At 42.1% G+C, this 21,150-nt stretch overlaps 1 protein-coding gene across 6 annotated transcripts in view; it reads right to left on the bottom strand.

Moving 5' to 3' along the window:
* Positions 1 to 21,150, bottom strand: part of GRHL2 (grainyhead like transcription factor 2) — a 172,633-nt gene that overhangs the window by 44,191 nt on the left and 107,292 nt on the right. For all 6 annotated transcript variants that reach the window (XM_044928576.2, XM_044928575.2, XM_025264781.3 and 3 more), the window contains exon 8: positions 17,651 to 17,745. In XM_044928576.2, coding sequence (XP_044784511.1) covers positions 17,651 to 17,745 — 95 coding nt within the window. The remainder of the gene's footprint in view (positions 1 to 17,650; positions 17,746 to 21,150) is intronic.

Raw genomic sequence — 21,150 nt, 5'->3', positions numbered from 1 at the left:
AGAGGCAGTCTCTGGGGAAAAACAAGCACAACAGATTACATCCTTGATACTATTTTCAGTTCAGTCAGTTCAGTTCAGTTCAGTCTCTCAGTCGTGTCCAACTCTTTGCGACCCCATGAATCGCAGCACGCCAGGCCTCCCTGTCCATCACCAACTCCCAGAGTTCATTCAAACTCACGTCCATCGAGTCAGTGATGCCATCCAGCCGTCTCATCCTCTGTCATCCCCTTCTTCTCCTGCCCCCAATCCCTCCCAGCATCAGAGTCTTTTCCAATGAGTCAACTCTTCGCATGAGGTAGCCAAAGTACTGGAGTTTCAGCTTTAGCATCATTCCTTTCAAAGAAATCCCAGGGCTGATCTCCTTTAGAATGGACTGGTTGGATCTCCTTGCAGTCCAAGGGACTCTCAAGAGTCTTCTCCAATACCACAGTTCAAAAGCATCAATTCTTCGGCGCTCAGCCTTCTTCACAGTCCAACTCTCACATCCATACATGACCACAGGAAAAACCATAGCCTTGACTAGACAAACCTTTGTTGGCAAAGTAATGTCTCTGCTTTCAAATATGCTATCTAGGTTGGTCATAACTTTCCTTCCAAGGAGTAAGCATCTTTTAATTTCATGGCTGCAATCACCATCTGCAGTGATTTTGGAGCCCCCAAAATAAAGTCTGACACTGTTTCCACTGTTTCCCCATCTATTTCCCATGAAGTGATGGGACCGGATGCCATGATCTTCATTTTCTGAATGTTGAGCTTTAAGCCAACTTTTTCACTCTCCTCTTTCACTTTGATCAAGAGGCTTTTGAGTTCCTCTTCACTTTCTGCAATAAGGGTGTTGTCATTTGCATATCTGAGGTTATTGATATTTCTCCCGGCAATCTTGATTCCAGCTTATTCTTTGTATTCAACAGAAAACTTTAAACTCACTGTTTTAAAATTGTACAGTTATGTATTCTGAAATCCATTTCATCAGATGTATTATCTGACTCTTGTTTTATTTGGTCCCTTTGAAATCTTTATTCACCTTCAAACTCTTGTCCTAAAGCCTTTCATATCATAGCAACACCCCCAGAAAACACCCTGCAGAAAGCAAAGAGCCACTTCCAGGAGCTGCATTTTAAAGGCCATTCAAATTTTTGATCTAATTCATTTCAGGCCATATCCCTGGTTGTCCTTTGGTAATTCATACAACCAAATCTCTCATTTTTAGTGCTATATCTATATAAAGATCACCTTTTTCTGAGCCCCTTGCTTGGCAATAGAGACACATTAGCAAGGCAGCACACCACATCAATATCAGTCAAGCCCAGATGACACATCTTAGTGACATGCTAATTACAACATCTATGGACACCATGACACAGGATCTCACTTCTCTAGCTGCATCGGGAAACAAGTGCCTAAAGATGATCTAACAATAAATATGGGCATTCCATTCATTCATTCCTTTTTCATTCATGCATTCTATAAAGATCAACACAAGTTCATAGTAGTTCAAACGCAGCGTTAGACACTGGGGATACAGAAGAAAGCAGATCCGTCTCATGGAGCTAATAGTCCAAGGGGAAGACAGATGAGTAATCCAGCAATGATCAATACAGAGTGGTCAGGGCTCCCCAGTGAGAGATGTGTACAGAGGCCATGAGAACACAGAATACTGAACTTGAAAGACACAAGTGAAATACACAACCCACAGAGACAATGGGCTAAGATCAGGGATTCCATAAATACTTGTTTATTATTTAGGAAAATAAAGGCAAAGAGTAACTAGAGATGCAAATGTCAAGTGATTTAGGAGAGCTAAGTGATGAAGACCACTCAGAAGGAAGATGCCATGCTGGTTTTTCCTACTGAATTTTCAGGGTAAAAGTAGACAGAAGATATCCTGACAGCAGAGAACATTCACTCACGCCACAGATATTTTTAGGTATCTACCATGTCTCTGAGACTATGCTGGATACTAGCAGAGGTACAACAACAATGGTCCCTGCAATCACAGAAGTTTGAGGCTAGCTTTCTCGGTGGCTCAGCAGTTAGGAATCTGCCTGCAATGCAGGAGATGAAGGTTCAATCCCTGGGTTGGGAAGATCTCCTGGAGGAGGAAATGGCAACCCACTCCAGTATTCTTGCCTGGAGAATCCCCTGGACAGAGGAGCCTGGAGGGCTAAAGTCCATATGGTCACAAAGTCGGACACGACTGAGTGACTGAGCACACACACGCACGAAAGATTACAATAACTTCATCGAACAGGTCAGAAAATAAAAGCATACGTTTCTAGGAACACTTGACTTCTTAAATTGTGATTGTCATTATTGGCGATGGGGTTTTTCTTGGCCAGAATGTATAAATAAATGCAGCTTTATGTCAGCAAATCAATGATCACTCTGGTGAGCTATGCAGTTGTTCCAATCTGGGGCTGTGTATTTCATGTAGAAATCTTCCTGTTGGTGGCTATAATCGACAGAGTCCTCAACCAGACTGTTTTTTTCCCCTTTCCCTCATAAAGCCTCCCGAGTCCTGCAGGAGCCAGAAGAGAAAACTGTTCTGTATTTCCCAAGCTAATAGGATTCATGGTTGGCTCACTGATTGATCCATATGCTTACTCACCGTGGACATATACCCAGACAGACAGGAAGCAGTATCAATTGTGGCCTCATCAGCCCAAGGTCTCAGCTAAGAAAGCTTAGCTGATGAAATACGTATATTTAAAGGGCCACTTGAGTAGGACAGATCTATGGAAATAATAGATGCTTACTGGCAATACTCTGCAACACATGCACTAACTCGTCCTTGGAGGAGCTGTAACAACGAGCCATCCAGTAGAGAAGGTCTTAATGGTGAAGTGAGCTACAGTACACTGGCCCCTACCAGGAGACAGTTAGACTTAGGTCCTCTTCATGGAGAAAGGTCCTTAGTAGAAGATCCAGTGGGCCCTCTTTGATTCATGGCAGCCTGATTCTACAAAAAGTAAGCAACACAAGACTCTACCTTCTTTTTCTGCTATGTTATGTTACCAGAATTATCCTAACAATTAGGGATTTTATAATAGGGTTGGCACTGCTTTCTTCTTGCCTGACTGCCTGACCCGCTAGCAAAGCATGGTCTATGTGCCTGATGGTATCAATTGTGGTCTCGCTGTGCTGCACTTAAAACCCAAATGGTTGAACTTTAACTGCAATGGGTGGTAGGATGGGGGAGTGGGGCATGGAAAGACATTAACTAAAACCTAGGCTGGGACTGATAAGCATTCATTTGTTTCATCTTGCAAACCCAACCATGTCCCAGCTCTGTACACAGCAGGAAAATGTGACAATGAATTTCTTGCAAGTTTATCTACAAAGCACTGTTTGTAAACGTGTGTTACAGAAACGTGTGTTACAGAAACGTGTGTTACAGAAACGTGTATTACAGAAAGTGTATTGGGGCAATACACTTTCCCTCACCAAATGTTAATCCAAATGTCAAGCACAGAAAGTTCTTTTTAACTTTAGTAGAAGCCCTAATTATGTAAAGAAATGCTGTGAACAATTAGTCTGCCAACCAAGAGCTGTAAATGTTGTTTTCCTATAATTTTTACAGCACGTAATTTATTTTTTAGAAAAATTTTAACTGAATCAAGTGTATCCAGGCAGATAATAGATACAATTTTAATTTTGTCATTGGTTCAAAGATTGATTCCAACAGAGAGATCATTTGTAAAGGTACCAAAACCTTTTCAGAAACAGAAGCAGTCTCATGACAATTGATAATTTTTAATAAAATCACTTTTTGACACATGAATTACAACTCCCATTTTGTACACAAGAAAAGTGACTTTATCTGGGTTATAATACCTCTCAGTTGTGCATTATGGGTATAGTAAGATTTATTAAAATAAATGCAGAATTAGTGTGCTTTAGAAGTGCTACGTTAACTTGATTATTAACTTCCAAGATTTTTCCAAGAGCTTGCCATTAAAATAAATAGGCCAATCTTGATCTACAAAGCAATTTGCGACTTAAAAAATCATAAGGTCTATGGTTTGATGGAAAGTGTTTATTTTCCTCTTTAAACAATTGTATTTTGTGTTTTCAAGATCCCCTGATTAGAGACTAAGAAAGCTACTTATTTCCTAAGGTTGAGACTCTAAACAGCTCCTTTACAAGAAATTGCACACATTAGCCTCCAAATTACAGGGACACGACATACATCAAGAAATCCATATTTTCACCGTAAAACACAAAGAATATATAAACGCGTTAAGTGTACTCTTGCCAGTTTCCCTACTCTGTTTTCTTCTCTGTTCTTAGAATTATGAAAGACCTTATAGATGGTTTTCTTACATCTTAGCATTTTTTTTCCCATTTATATGATTGCATTTGATGCAAATGCAATGCCAAATTGAGATAGAAAGATAAACTAAAAGCAAATAATATTAACATGGGACATCTCAGTCTTAGGCAATTATTTGTTTCCTCTATGCATTCATTCATCAAATACTTACTGAATATCTTTTCTCTGTGTCTGCCATTATGCTACGAGGTGGGACATAAGAATGCTGAGACAGACTCCCTGCTCTCAGAGAGCTTGCAATTTTGTTGAGAATCTATGAAACTCCTAGATTTCCTGATGCCTCCATTTATATAATACCTTTAGGAAATGATTACAACCTGAATAAATATTTCTTTATTTTCTCCTACAGATACCGTGAGTAGGCACAGATACATTTTTGGTTTACTCACATATTCTACCACATCTTCCATATTCCTTTAGTACTCAATAGTCTCCATTTCCAGAATATACCAGGCTTGTTTCCAGTTGCCAGACTTTGCTATGGGCAGTGCCCTCTACCCCCAAAGCTGATCCCATAGATGATCACACTGCCTGTCCTTCTTCTCATTCAGATTTCAGTCCAATGTCAACTTTTCAGAAATCCCTGCCCTGACCATCTAGAATTGTCTTCCTTCTCCTTCTCCCACAAGGAGTAGCTTACCTTACGGTGCTGCTCTTTCTTGGTTTCTTCACAGTACTGAACGTTATCTGAATTTATCTTGTCATTTATCTGTTTAGTACTTAATTATCTGTCTGCCCCATGCAGCTCTAAACCCATAAGAGGAGGGGCCTTGTCTGCCTCAAGCTACTTCTGTTCCCAATGCCAGGCTCATGGAAGATACTCAACAAATATTTGTCTAACAAATTAAGAGAAAATTACTTTTCTAAATACACAGTTCCTCCTTTATCAGTGTTTTTGCTTTCATAAGCAAAATGTTCTAAGAGCCAAGAATGCTCTGAGTAGCTGAAGTTGTCAAGATAAAATACAGCAGAGTTAGTTGCTCTGACCAGATTTAGACTCAAAAAAATGTTATCTAGCTGTATATCAACAAACCCAAATCAAGCCCGAACTATATAATCAAGTATGAATGTATATATGTATGTATCATGTATGTCCATGTATATAAGCTAATGAAGATGATACACATGGATGTTACAGGAAAAACAGAAATCTAAGGTAGGGCATTGCCCTTGGGGAAAAGGGCAGCTACAACATTTCTCACTGTGGTGGGGTGTATAAAAATAGGAACTGAGGTGAATATCTCAGGGTGTACATACTGTGAGAACCTGAAAAAAAAGGAGACAGCTCAACCAGGGAGGATTTCCCATAGGAGTGCTGAGCTACAAGGAAGAGAAATGGAGGAGAAGAAAGTGCATGCTGTTCTCAAAAGAGAAAAGAGTCCAGGCTAATGCGAGAGGAGGGTTCGTGCTGAGGAGGTTCAGAAGGAGCCTGAGAAAAGGCAGCTGGGGAGGGGAGACACCAACCAAGATGCTTGTATCCCTGTGATCGAGTCACAGACACTTGATGAAGTCAAGTGTGTATCACTGAGGCCAAGGGCAGATAGACCTGTGGCCACAGTATCAACACCCAAGTTACCGAGAGGACAGAGTAAAGGCTGAGAAAAGACCAGGAGGATCAGAAATCGAGGGTCTGCACCCCTTCAAGAGGCCAGACCTCTGGAGGGAAGGACAGGAAGCTAGGTTGCTGGGGCGAGGGAGCCAGGATGTGAAGATGGGGAGAGAGCACCCAGCTGGGGAGTCTGGCAGAAGCAGGAGGACAGGCAGGAGCGTGCGCTGGGGGGTCATGCAGAGGTATCCTCCCAGGATGGATGGGACACAGCCAGAGAGGAGGAACAGAAGGCTGCAAGGCTGTGGAAGGAGGCCCTGTGGGAGCTGAGAGCCCTGGAAACAGGGATTAAATGGAATCAGCTCACAGGTGAAGTTGTGTTAAGAAGAAGGAGCCTTCTTCTGAAGCTGGAGGGCAAAATGAGAGGAAATCCCAGCAAGGAAAAAAAAAAAATGTACAAGAGGCTCAAAATTATGTCCCTGGTACAAACGCTGACACTGTGGCCTTGGACTAACTATTGAACCTTTCTGGGCTTCATTGGCCTCTTCTTTTAAATAGGTATAACAATCTCTAGCTTGATACTATGATACTTCAAGATCACGTTTTTAAAAATTTATTGTTTTGGAATTAATTTTTATGCACGTATAGCTGCTTTACAAGGTTGTGCTAGTTTCTACTGCACACGATCTCAGTCAGATACGGAGACTGAGATCTCATCTTTCAACTATAAGATGCCATGAAAATCTTCGGCAACTTGCTATGACCACCACGGTCTCCATCTTCTCAGATACCTGGTCACCCTGCCAGTCCTGCTCTGAGACTCCAAGCTCCTCCTCGCCCCCACAGCACAATCCACAAAGTACTGCCCCACATGTACTACCTCAGCAACTGCGGTCCCCAGCTCAAGACCCCCTTCCGACCAGACCGCTCCAAGAGCTCCCTGTCCAGACTCTCTCCAGGCATTTGATTCCACATGGGTCCAGAGTGGTTATATATTTAATGAAGGTGAATTGATCTGGAAAGCACAGACTCTATCTCTGTGTGACCCTTTCAGAGGGGTGGAGCCGCAGGCTTCGCTGGGGAGAGAGCAAAGGTGAGCCCTCTGGGGCAGAACACTCGTGGCTCTGCAGACGGCCAGTCTCGGCCTCTCGGCTCTGTCACCAGAACAGGTCTTGTGAAGCAGCACCTCAGGACAAGGAAGAATCTGGATATTGTGTAACAACGGGTGGGGCTGTTTCACAAATAATGAGCTCTCAGTGGGAGAAGGAGTGAAACAGACTGAAAGAGCCACTCACTCAGATTTCTGGTTATCGGTTATGACTTTAAGCCTCTTCTATTCGTGTTTAACACTGAAAACTTGTTTTGAGTTTGTCATAGCTGAATCTAGCACAAAATTCAAAAGGGTAAACGTGGAAACCACACCCCCTCCCCTGCCAGCACTGCTCCCCAACCAACAGTTTCTTGGATATTCGTCACAGTTTCTAGTGTATCCTTCTAGAAGCCTGCTATGCAAATTCATATCCTTTTCTTTCCAACGCAAATGGTAGCATGGTCAACACAGTTCCGCAGCCTGCTTTTTGTTTCACTTGACAGGACATTCTGAAGAAAGTCCTTTCTCTTTTAAAAAAAAAAAAAAGACCATGAATATGGAGTAACAATTTCTTTAACACGAGGCTGTTTCTAGCCTCTTCGTCTTGTAAACCATGCTGCAATGCAAGCTTTCAACACGAGCACGTATAAATTAGGGACCGTAAGTAAAGGCCCTGTCCCCAACAGTTTTAACCTGACCTCGGACTTCACTGAGATTGCTTTCCTCCAGGTAGCATCCTTACAAGCGGTGGTATGCTGTTCAAACGTGTCATGACTCTGCCCTCTGGGTCCCAGGTGGGAGGTCCAAGTATCTGCATTTCTAACCATTTCCCAACTTGCTGCTGCTTTCAGAGGTTCCAGCTGTGAGAAACCACCGCCTGCATCACCCACTTCGCCGGTCACTTCCTCCTTCTGTCCTGCTCTCCCGTATCCTTCTGTCCTCTCCTTGCTGACCACTCCATCCCTCTCTGGTTCCTTCTCCCCCACGTCCCCCAAATGGGTGGATCTAAAGTTCCCACCTTGAGTGTCTTTCACCCACCCTCCAAGCCTCCCCATGGCATTTCACCCGTCTTGCAATGTCTCTCATGCCCCTCCACAGCCACTCTGCCTTCTCTCGGAGCTCCGCCGCCCCAGGTTCTGCTGTGCTGCCCAGTCTCTGAGCCTGCGAGCGTCCCGTCCTGCTATCTGGAGCCCCTTCCCGGCCCCCGCTCAGATGCAGCTCAAGCACCACGCCCTCCCTTGGGTCTTTCCTGATGCCACACAGATGGCACCCTCTCTACCTGCTGAAGAGCAGGGTATGTGGTCATAACTGTATTAATCTTTCAACTTTTCATTTGCAAGCTTTTAAAATAAGACATTGGGGGAACTTTTAAATTAAAAACGTAATAGAAATGCTTTTATAAAAATAAAACGAATTAAAAGATGAAACTTGTTACAAAGCAGAAATAGACTCATGGACATAGAAAACAATCCTCTGGTTACTAAAGGGGAAGGAGGAAGGTATAAATTAGGAGTTTGGGATTAACATATACACGCTACTATATATAAAACAGATAATCAACAGGGACCTAGGGACTTCCCTGGTGGCTCAGAGGTTAAAGCGTCTGCCTGCAATATGGGAGACCTGGGTTCGATCCCTGGGTCAGGAAGATCCCCTGGAGAAGGAAATGGCAACCCACTCCAGTATTCTTGCCTGGAGAATCCCATGGACAAAGAAGCCTGGTGGGCTACAGTCCACGGGGTTGCAAAGAGTCGGACACAACTAAGCAAGTGAAGTTTACTGTATAATACAGGGAATTATATTCATCATTTTCTAATAATCTATAATGGTTATTAGAAAGAATTAGAAAAGAATCTTTTCAGACTCACAACATATACAACTGTATCACTTTGCTATATACCTGAAATTAACACAACATTGTAAATCAACTATACTTCAGTTTCAAAAAATGGTTTGAAAACATTAAGTTACCAAAAAGTTCCTGGCTACTAACCATAAACAAGACAAAAAGACAAGCCTCAGAATGGGAGAGAATACTTGCGAACTGGGCTACTAATCAAGTAGGTGGATGCTTATTTGTGCTCAAGAAAATTTTTTTATTTTGTGATAAAAAATAAAAAACCAGGGCTACCATCCTGTCCAGAACTCTCCTCACCCTTTAATTCTGTTTTCATTGGAGGCTTTGTCGCTTTCTTCCTCATTTTACAGTCATGTACAGAGGTGTCTGAGTTCTCAACCCAGCCAGTATGGCCTCTGAGAGCAGCAGACACCCTGTTTGGCTTTTTGTCTGTAAATCCCCACTGCCTGCCCCAGCACGTGATGCACAGCAAGCAGGCTGCTTCAAGAGGATGCCAGCCCCTTTGCCAGAGACAAGGTGGAAGACACTATGACCACCTCCTCCCCAGACAAAAAGGCAGTATGGAAAGAACACGTGCCTCAGACAGACATTCCCAGGGTGGGAGTCTCCGCTCTACTGTGCATTCACTGTGTAAGCTCTCTGGACTTCAATCTCTTCATTGTTTAAATGAAAAATAATAGCCACTTAAAATATGAATATTGCATAAGGTATATAAACAACTGGCAGACTGCCTGGTATATATCAATAAGTAAGCACTGAATAAATACTAACCATGGTGAACACACACACACACACACATTATCAGTCTATGAAATCTGTCTGCAGAATCACTCTCCGCATGCACACAAGAGTTCATGCCTGTGAGTTACAGAGCCCTCAGCAGAATTTAGGCTAAAAACCATGGATACTCCACATTCTAACAAAAGATCAAGCTGTTGATAGCTCTGGTGAGATGCTTTCCAAAGATTATTCCTTCCAAATGTGACTTAACTCCAGCTTTATGGCTTTTTCTGCCATCCATTACCTTATAAAACTGGAACAAAGGTATGGCTTTGTTTAAGTTCAATAACAAAGACTCCAGCAAATGTTTACCTTTCCCTTTGAAAGTTTCCTTCATCCACACCACGCCCCAGCAAACACATAAAAATGCCATTTGCCCTGCTTTGCAGTGTGTATCTCAGCCCCTCAAGACTCCTCCCAGGAGCCTCTCAATACTTTGTTTACTTTGGAGACCAAGGAAGATGCCTTATAATATTTGTCTTCTTCCATAGGATGACTTGTTGAAACCTGGGCTCTACTTAGGCAAAACATTAGGACATAAGGGACTTCCCAGGTGGCACTCATGGTAAAGAACCCACCCGCCAATGCGGGAGACACAAGAGACAAGGTTGCAGTCCCAGGGTTGGGAAGATCCCCTGGAGGAGGAAACGGCAACTCACCTCTAGGATTCCTGCCTGGAGAGTTCCATGAACAGAGGAGCCTGGCAGGTTAGTCCATGGGGTCACAAAGAATCAGACTCAATTGAGCACACATGCACACACATTAAGATGTAACTTTTTCTGAATTAGTAATATCCATCAACTCCATTTCATCCTGGACTGTCTGATACGCAGAAAGAGGACTCCCTGGACTGCTGACGGGAGTTGGGGTCAGGGAAGCAAACTAGATCATGAACCCATGGATACTCAGGAGTGTGGTTTCCTTTGACCAGTTCTTTGGGTTCCCTTTTAATCCCCCAAATCAGTATTTACACATCTCCCCTTCTCCCTGGTGTCCAGCACTGGAGTTTGGTAGGAAAGGAAGACAGTTCATTCAGAAGCATCCCCTTGGAAGACATGATTCATCAAGACTATCGAAACTGTAACTTTCCAAAGCACTTTGCTTGACACACAGTGGAGCCCCATAAAAACTAATTAAATCTTTAGACAAAAAAGAAGTGTTGAGAGAAAGAGAAAAGGAAAAAGGGTGAGATAAATCAGGGACAATTTTAGTAGCTCTGCCATGATTTGGTGCTAAAAGTCTTTCAATAACCTTATTTTCAACAAAGAGAGACTGAATAATTTGCAGGTTCAAGAAGGTTAGAATACTTGTATTTCCTCCAATTTACTGCCTTTACATAGGCTGTGATCAAACACTGCCGCTGGCACCATCCTGTCTCTGATGCTACCAACACTGAGATCTGAGGATCTCAATTGAGGGGCTGGTTTCCTTCCCATCAGGAGCAGATGGAGTAGAGCCACACTTGGCCAGCGGACCACTGGCTGTACCTGGAAAAGACAGCACTGGAAAGAGAAAGGGCTGACCCACACGGGAGGAAAAGGAAGAAACCCGGACTTCACGTGACAAAAGCAAGTCACCCAATATGAGAGCTTTATTTATGTCTCATAATATGAAGCAGTTCCTGACACGGACCACATCCAATGTTCCTATGTCCAGTAAAGTAATGCTCAAAATTCTCCAAGCCAGACTTCAGCAATACGTGAACTGTGAACTTCCAGATGTTCAAGCTTGTTTTAGAAAAGGCAGAGGAACCAGAGATCAAATTGCCAACATCTGCTGGATCATCGAAAAAGCAAGAGAGTTCCAGAAAAACATCTATTTCTGCTTTATTGACTATGCCAAAGCCTTTGACTGTGTGGATCACAATAAACTGTGGAAAATTCTAAAAGAGATGGGAATACCAGACCACCTGACCTGCCTCTTGAGAAACCTGTATGCAGGTCAGGAAGCAACAGTTAGAACTGGACATGGAACAACAGACTGGTTCCAAATAGGAAAAGGAGTCCGTCAAAGCTGTATATTGTCACCCTACTTATTTAACTTATATGCAGAGTACATCATGAGAAACGCTGGGCTGGATGAAGCACAGCTGGAATCAAGATTGCCGGGAGAAATATCAATAACCTCAGATATGCAGATGACACCACTCTTATGGCAGAAAGTGAAGAAAAAATAAAGAGTCTCCTGATGAAAGTGAGAGAGGAGAGTGAAAAAGTTGGTTTAAAGCTCAACATTCAGAAAACTAAGATCATGGCATCCGGTCCCATCACTTCATGGGAAATAGATGGGGAAACAGTGGAAACAGTGGCTGACTTTATTTTGGGGGGCTCCAAAATCACTGCAGATGGTGACTGCAGCCATGAAATTAAAAGACACTTACTCCTTGGAAGCAAAGTTATGACCAACCTAGACAGCATATTAAAAAGCAGAGACATTACTTTGTCAACAAAGGTCCACCTAGTCAAGGCTAAGGTTTTTCCAGTAGTCATGTATGGATGTGAGAGTTGGACTGTTGAAGAGAGCTGAGCACCGAAGAATTGATGCTTTTGAACTGTGGTGTTGGAGAAGACTCTTGAGAGTCCCTTGGACTGCAAGGAGATCCAACCAGTCCATTCTGGGGGAGATCAGTCCTGGGTGTTCATTGGAAGGACTGATGTTGAAACTGAAACTCCAATACTTTGGCCACCTGATGCAAAGAGCTGACTGGTTTGAAAAGACCCTGATGCTGGGAAAGATTGAAGGCGGGAGGAGAAGGGGACAACAGAGGATGAGATGGTTGAGTGGTATTACCGACTCAATGGATATGAGTTTGGGTAAACTCTGGGAGTTGGTGATGGACAAGGAGGCCTGGCATGCTGCGGTTCATAGGGTCGCAAAGAGTCGGACACGACTGAGTGACTGAACTGAACTAAACTGATTCCAGTGAAAAGACCAAAATAGAAACCTTTTCCTCTGAGCACTAAGCAGCATCTTAACATTCAGGTAATTCTCTGTAGTCACATGAGAGAGGCCTTTGTAGCACATTGAAATTGGTTTCATCTTGAAATCACTGTGAACTGAGAAAAGGGCTGTGGACAAAACGAAGGGGCCTGGTTTCAAGAATCTCCTTAGAAACTGGGGAGAAAGGGAAGCCTGTAATTAGGGTTTGTGAGCTCCTGCTCTGAGATGATGTCATCACCAGCATTCGGTGCCAGGAATCAGAGCTCACCGCTCTTTAATAATTCAATAGGGGCTTGCCTGGGAATTTCTCATCTTGGAAATTAGCGAGCAACAAATCTACGTTGTAGGTACTGGATTGGCTGTGGGGAGAAAGAAACATTGAATGACCTTGTAAGTGGGAGTCACACGAAGAAACTTAGCCCTGTAGTCCTCCACTAAAATCATAAGGATGGAACCTTAATACTTTGTCAACCCTGCCCGGTTCCCCTTCCTGTCATTTTCCAGCTGAGAAGCTAAAGCTAAGAAGGAGGAAGACACAAAACCGGCTATTCATATGCCCAGAGACCTGGCGGCCTGAGCCCCATTTCAGTGTTTTATCTTCTTTATTATCCTGTGCCCCACCCCATCAACTTCCAAACTGTGACTGCAAGGATGCTCAGAACCTCACCTACCTGGATGCTACCTAAGTCATTCCCAGGGACCCCGGGACACCCGTTCACATTACAAGAGCTGCTGCTAAGTCGTTTCAGTCGTGTCTGACTCTGTGCGACCCCATAGACGGCAGCCCACCAGGATCCTCCGTCCCTGGGATTCTCTAGGCAAGAATACTGAAGTGGGTTGCCATTTCCTTCTCCAACAAGAGCTTCTAGACCGCGGGAAATGTCTCTGGCCAGCAGGTGTCATTGTGCAAAGACACTGTAGCATAACCAGCAGAACCGGTTCTGGGAGGAAAAACTCTGCAGGAATTCTGCCAGAACCACACTGCCCTTGAGACTGGCAACCTGGAGTTAATCCCACAACCTCATTTTAACAAACAGTGTTAACACCTTCCCTGGCCAAATTTTCTCCTGTAATTAAATTAAACTAAGTGATTACAGTTTCACGTTCTTTCTTTACTTCTGTTCCCACTAAAGGAGAGGTAAGAATAGAATGTAGGTCAGCAGCAAAAGACAAGAGTAGTGTTCTGGAAAAAATCCATAAATTTTGTCATCAGGTCTTGATGATGCGTATGTGGGGAGACTACCACATATGAGACTATTCTATTCTTTTAGTAAATGCACCAAAACCAAAAGTGAAAGTGAAAGCCGCTCAGTCGTGTCCGACTCTTTGTGAACTTGTGGACTGTGGTCCACCAGGCTCCTCTGTTCATGGGTTTCTCCAAGCAAGAACACTGGAGTGGGTAGCCATTCCCTTCTCCAGGGGATCTTCCTGACCCAGGGCTTGAACCTCGGTCTCTAGCATTGCAGGTAGATTCTTTACTACCTGAACCACCAGGGAAGCCAAATGTCCAAATAAAAGCTATCTTGGGAAGACACATGGTTTTCTCAAATGATGCTTACATGGCTCAAAGAACATTCATAGCATTTCTTCAGCTATTGCGTACTTCAAAGCTGGTCTTGTGCAAATATATATATTTTTGTATGTATGTATGTTTATATTTGTATATGTATATGTAAATTTATATATGTATATATATGTACATTTGTATACATATATACATATATATGTATATATATGTTTGTATATATGTGTATTTGTATATGTAAATTTATATAGGCATATATACATTTAATAAATTATATATATATAATTTTTACCCTTGAAATGGTATTATTCAAATTGTTGGTATATATTTACATTTGGACCCAAGTGATTCTGATTTTTTTTTTAATACGTTCAAAGATCAAGATTTACTACCACTCTGTGTGTTCCAAAGGAAGGCACTGCAACTCTCTGTGTGGGCACCAGCTCAACCTCTGCGCGACCTGCTGCCAAAGGAAGCAGCAGAGGGTGACGGTGTTGCTGACTGCCCCATTCCTCCCTTGTTAACCTCCCTTGTGTCACTACTTTCCCTAACACTGAAAGCCAATAAAGAGGTAAATTGCATATTTGGTTGCTTGAGAGGGTGTGATTCAGGCATGGAAACTCAAATGTCCATGAGGACCAGGCAAGGGAAGTTCCAGGAGGGAGAAAGGCAGAGAAAGCATTCAAGAGAACAGTTGGTGCCTCACAAGAGCCACTCACAGCCTTGCAAACACTCGGGCTAATGTTGCTGGAGTCCAAAAGAATCTGGAAACTTGGATTTAAAAAAAAAAATCTGATTATTAAATGCGGGCAAAATATTTTAAAATTTGGAATAAAAGTACTTAAAGTGCATTAAACCCACACACATTTATGTTCTGTGGACCATATGAAGGTGGTGGGTCACAAATTTGTTCCTCTGGCCACACCAAAACCAAAACAACAGGTGACATTGAATGGGGCCCCGATCCTGAAGCCTCCAGTGGATTTCTGTGTGGTTGTTACCAACAGGAACTCGTAGGCCAAGGCAACTGCTTCTGAGAATTCCACAATATGAAAATTATAAACAATTCCACCGTGAGAGGGACACCTTTCATACCTTGCTTTGTTGTCATTTCATCACTAAGTCATGTCCAACTCTTTTGGGACCCCGTGGACTGTAGCCCTCCAGGCTCCTCTGTCCATGGGATTTCCCAGGCGTGAATAATGGAGTGGGTTGCCATTTCCTTCTCCATGGGATCTTCCCAACCAGGGATTGAACCCATGTCTCCTGCCTCTCCTGCATTGGCAGGTGGAATCTTTACCACTGAGCCACCAGGGAAGCCCTTTATATGCCTTGCTTTGTTGAAAATTTTTTCCCAGTTGTGTAATTGTGGGGTTATTTTTTGCAGCCTGCTTATTATAAAATCAATTATATTTTAAAGAAAAACCTTTATGTCCTGCAGCCTGAAAAAAAAAATCTTCTCAGCCTACCTAATGAAACGAGTTTAACTTTTATGGTTTTTCTTTAAAAGTTCTTCCAGTAGTTCAGCAAAATTCTTTGGAACTGTTTCTATTACTTATCTAGACTGTGCACAATTACAACTACAAAATAATAGCTACTAAAAATATGTATTAAAGAAACAAGTTGTACTACAACAAGCAAGTACTGCCATTTGTCAAAGCATATGTGAGTGTAAATGTGTCAGCCTGGAACAATACACATGTACAAACACACATATTTAAACAAGACAAGTGAGCCCTGCCTATGGGAAATGAAAGAAGAGTCAACTCAACCCCAAATTAACTATCTCGTTGGTTGACCAGAGAGCCACCATCATTCAAGATGTGCCTTCCGGTTTTGGCATTTTCTTTAAAAGGTTCTATTGACTGGTGACAGTTAATACATTTACGTTCTAGCAACTTATTATCAGATTCCATGAAAAGGAAAATGAGGGTGCAGTTTCAGCTGGCTTTACCTTGACAAGGTATTCCAAAGGTAGGATCTCATTGTTTCACAGTGGATGGCTGTTCTCGGACCTGCCTCTCACTCCTCACACACTGCCGTCCCCCACCTCCCTCGGAGGCTGACTTTTCACACATCAAACCCCACAAGCACATGCTTGGTACAGCAGAGACGATCAGAAAAGTTGTTTTGTTTTTGCTTTGTGTGAGGGAACTGAAGCCCAGAGGGGTCAGATGGATTCCAAGGATTCCAACTCCAGGCCTGACACCACCGCACAGGCTGCCTCTCCCTTACCCAGCCCAGTAATCTAGCCTCTGGGAGAAGCGAAGGGCCACGAGAAGGCCTGGGGCTCGGGTGAGGAACTCAAAGCGGAAGCAGAGAAAAGCCTTGAGGAAAAGCTCTTCCTGCCCTTCTGCTCGGTCCCTGAGTTCCCAACACATCGCAAGGCCTCCCTCCTTCCCTTGGACGCACTGAGCCCCCGGAACGTTCCCTCGGCCGCTCCGGAGCTCTGTTTCTGCTTGCCCATTTAGGTCACCTTTCTTGGGCCTAATGCCAGTTTCATTTACTTTGTTTTATACCTGAGTGAAATGAGACACTGAGCAATTCATCTTCATCTCTAAATCATGCCCACGAACTCCCATCCAGTTTCCTTTCTCACCCGGCCTTCCCCTGCTCGCAGACAATGAAGCATTGAAAGCGGTTGTTTACGTTGACCTTTTCATTAATTCGAAGACAAAGTCTTCTAACGCCTGCCTAGATGGTAAGTAACCGAAGCAGAGAACAAGCTTAGGCTTCATGTGAAAACTTCCCTTTGGTACAAAATGAAGCTTGAGAATCAGAAGGTACAAAACCCAGGATGAAGAGTGTGCACAGCCACAAAACTCAGTTTCCATACACTCAGAGACTCGTGGCTGGAAAGCAAGTCTGAGTATCTGCAAGTCTTGCTTTTTTTTTACCCAAATCCATGCAACGGTGGATGTCTATCCTCCGGATGCACCTGGCCAGAGATTTTTACCTTTGCCCTTCTTAACTGTGCTGGCACCAGACAGAAATAAGAAAAGCCTCAGGTCAACAGGAAAGAAATGGCTCAAGGTCACAGTGGTGGCTTTTTCTCAGGGAGTGAAGTTCAGAGACCTGCAGCCCTGCTCCCTCCCTTGACCAGGTGAAGCCTGGAAGGGGCAGGAGTCGGGGTGGGGTCGTCCAGCTGCTTACCTGTGCAGACAGAAGCTCTGAATGCCATCCTGCCTCTGAAGAAGGAGGCAGTTGCAGAGGTGTTTGGGGAAACTTCAGTACAGGGAGGAAAGATTTTTAAGCCCAGTCCCGTCAGCCCCAAGTGATAAAATGGAGCTTGGGGGCCTGGAGGAATTGGGAGGGACAAGGAGCCTGACCCTTTCAGCAGGAGGCCCCAGAGAAACAGGTACACCCCTTTGCCTGTCAAAAGGCAATTGATTTAGCTTCTCAGTAACTGAATGTGTGTGACTTCTAGAGAAACCCAATAAGTTCATTTCCCGTTTTTCTGGCTCAAGTTAACAGATCTTTCTCTACTCACAGAGGCTTTTGTCAAAGAATCCGCTGCAGAGAAAGGCTGTGATACTTAAAAGGTATGACCAATGAATCAATGCTACTTTCTCACTCACTTTTGCTTCTTCATTCACATCCCAGGTGAAGGAAACAGCATTATAGGCAATCTCTTCAATGTTGCCAATCGTATTAAAGCTCTCCTTGTAATCAGCTGTGACATGAAAAAAAAAAAAATTAAGAGTCAGTGTTACTGGTGACATGTATTGAAGTATCATTTTCCAATGGAGAAATTGCAACTTTGTCTATTCGGCTGACTATTGCCATGGTAACAGTTAAGGATTTGTGCTTATGGATAATCTTTTACTACTATTTACTCTGTAAGAATGTGAGCCCATTCCTATATTAAAACAGTAAATCTAGGAGAAGCAGTGTTCCTAAATGATTTGTTCATTAGTTTCATTTCTCACTAGGTTTATAAATTTCTTCCCCCTGAGTCCCTTGTCACCTACCCATTCCCTCTCCTACTCTCTTTTCTGCCACTTAATTTTGCCAGCAATGCCGAACTATTTCATAAGGATTGTTTTGTAGGACAGAATAATCTATCAGCCAGGCAGTGTCTTCAGGACTTCAATAAAGAAATCCAGGAGAGTGAAGAAAATTTTATTTTTTTACTTCTTTTGGATTTAGGTACAGAGAATTGAGTCAGTCTGATTCAGTTCATTACCATCCACCTGTCAACTTAAGGCCCTCTCATTTATTTATGTAATCTCCTCTGTCCCCCTGCCCCCGCAATAGCTATTGACATGTTTGCTCTATATGCTTATGAAATAAATTGGGTCGATCTGCCTGTGTACATAGCTTTCATTTTCACAAACTGTGCCATGCTATGACCAGGGTTGCCAGATTTAGCAAATATTTGGACCATACTCTAAAAAAGTATTTGTTGTTTGTCCGAAATTCAAAGTTAATTCTCTATTTTATCTGGCAACCCTCGCTGTGGACCTTTTCAGATGTAACCACTTTACTGGTTGCATGTCTAATCCTGGCTGTGGCTGCACAGAATTCTGTGGTGACCGTCAACCACAATTCACTTATCCCCTCTCCCCAGATGGAGCCTTCAGTAGTCTCCAGCTCTCCGGTACCACAGACAACACTGATAAAAATCCTTAGTCTTCTGTCTGCACCGTCACTGCCTTAGCTGGTCTTCAGGGCTAGACATGATATTCTTACTCTTAATCCTCACTACTACTTCCTGAGGTTTTAGCTCATGCTCACCATCTGGATTTTCCCTCTACTCTTGGCCTCCTTGGATATGACAACCTACCTTCACTCCATCTCTTGTGTACGAAATAAACACTGACCACGTCTTGCTTGGCTGGCATCATGGTAAGGTCCATCTGCTTTTCTTTGAGGTCTGTTTCACTCACAGCTTGATCACCTAATCACGTATGTTCTTTTTATCTAAATTTCTATAATTATTTTCTAAAATGAAAACTCTAATTATGTACTTTTAATAATTTTTTAGGGCTAAAACATACACCATGACCTACACTATCCTTCACAATCAGGCCCTGCATACTTCTCTCTGCTCATACTCCAGCCCCACAGTGGGGGTCAGAGGAAGGTACAATGCTGACCGTACTGGAGTCTTTTTTGTTTATAAAATCTTTCGAATGTTTTTCTAAGTTAGGAGTGAGTTATGATGACTGACTTTCAGGGTGTATAAAGCATTCATTGTCTATAATATCTGACATGTTTCTAGTCAAATGGTCATTTCCTCACCTGTGTCCTAAGCGGCCCTGCGACTCCAGGGTCGGTGGTTTCTTGAGGTTTCAGCAAGTTCTCTACGTGAATGCTGCAAATTTTTGAAGTCTGCTTTCCTAAAATTCATATATCTGATCATTTTAGCCATTTTCTCCTCATTTATCACAAAATCTAAATTCATGTGATCATTTGCCAAAATTTTACTTACGTTTTCTTATTCATAACAACACACTTTGTGTGAATTAGACTCCTATTTTCTATCCATAGTATAAATAATAATAAAACAAAGTCTATAATACTAATGAGCTCAAAATATAATAAAGTCAGTTTGATTTTGTTTAAAAGAAAAAAATCCTTATTACTACTGGGACCTGGATTGATGGTTAACTGCAGAAAAACCTACCTCGATGTGCTCTCAGAATGGCCTTGGATGCACTTCCTGTAAAGGGTAATGTTGGTCTAGACCCTGACCAGAATTCTAGTTCCCTTCTTTCTCACCAAATTTCTACTTTGGGGGCCAATTCAGTGGGTACAAAGTGGTATCTCAATGTCATTACAATTGCATTTTTCCATCACCTATGAGTTCAAGCATCTCTTCACATCCAGGATAGCCAAGCAGGTGTCTCCTTACATAAACTGCCTATTCATGCCCTTTGTCTGTAATTTTATTCATTTCTCCAGGGAAACTTCAAGGCAAGACTATGGATCTTCACATTTTAAATAAAGCACACAAGTTTTAACATAGACGCTTGTGTGATCACCACAAGAAAGTCACAGACCATGAACAAAAAAGAAAAATATTGAAAAGCAGGCACAATTTTCTCACCCACTCCAAACACATCTCTGTAGCCTTCATTTTTCCTACCTCAGTCTCTGTCTCCCTTTCTCCAAAATATGTAAATATTTTAAACAATATTGTAACAATTATTTTTTAATTTGCTTCTTTCCCCCTGTAATACATCTTCAGCATCTTCCCACATCACTAAATAAAATTGTGGAAAATATTCTTAATGTCTAAGTACTATTATATTGGATTAAGATAAAATGCTATAAACTTTATTTTGCTCTTATTGATCCTATAAATGATGTCTAATACTTTGCTACCTTAAATAGCACTTCATCTAATTATCTTCATGGCAAAATAGCCATATATACTTCACTTTTTCATTAATATATACTCTCAGAAGTGAAATTAATAGGTCAAAGGCAAAATATTTTCGAGGCTTATAATTCATTTTGTCAAATTGCTCCTGGAAAGGTTAAAACAGTTTATATTCACAATAACTGTATGACTTCCTGTTTCCTCAAACTGTCTCTTTCCAAGTTGGTATGCAAAGCAGGTTACATTATTTTATTTGCAGTTCCTTGATTGCTAAAGAATAGAACAGTCTTCCATTTGGCTTCTGGTTCTTTGTGTTTCTTTATATTCTTTCTCTTTGTTTTTAAAATTTACTCATTTATTGTAACAGTTTATTGTTCTGTCTTTTGCTCATTTTTCTCTAAGGGAATTCAAATTTTCTTGATTTAAAGTAAATATTTAAAGTTAAGAGATAAAACAGATAGCAAAGGAAAACCATTTTATATCCTAAAATTTTACAAGTCTTTATGACTATATTTCAGATGATTTTAAATGCAAACCTGTGTTTTCAGCAGGCCAATTTCTTAAATTTTGAAATGAGAAAAGATCACTGAACTTAAACAAATTGAGTTCCCTGAGTCTTCATGCTATCTGTTTTAAAAAATAGTCTTACAATTTTGTTTCAAAACTTTAATAAGCCTCTTAAAAATTATCAATCAATCATAAATTAAAAAAACAAATACTATATCTAGCAATAAAGAGAAATAAATAAAA

The sequence above is a fragment of the Bubalus bubalis genome, chromosome 15 (assembly GCF_019923935.1).
Source record: "Bubalus bubalis isolate 160015118507 breed Murrah chromosome 15, NDDB_SH_1, whole genome shotgun sequence".
Taxonomy (NCBI): Eukaryota; Metazoa; Chordata; class Mammalia; order Artiodactyla; family Bovidae; genus Bubalus; species Bubalus bubalis.
This window is presented reverse-complemented; position numbering and strand designations above follow the sequence as displayed.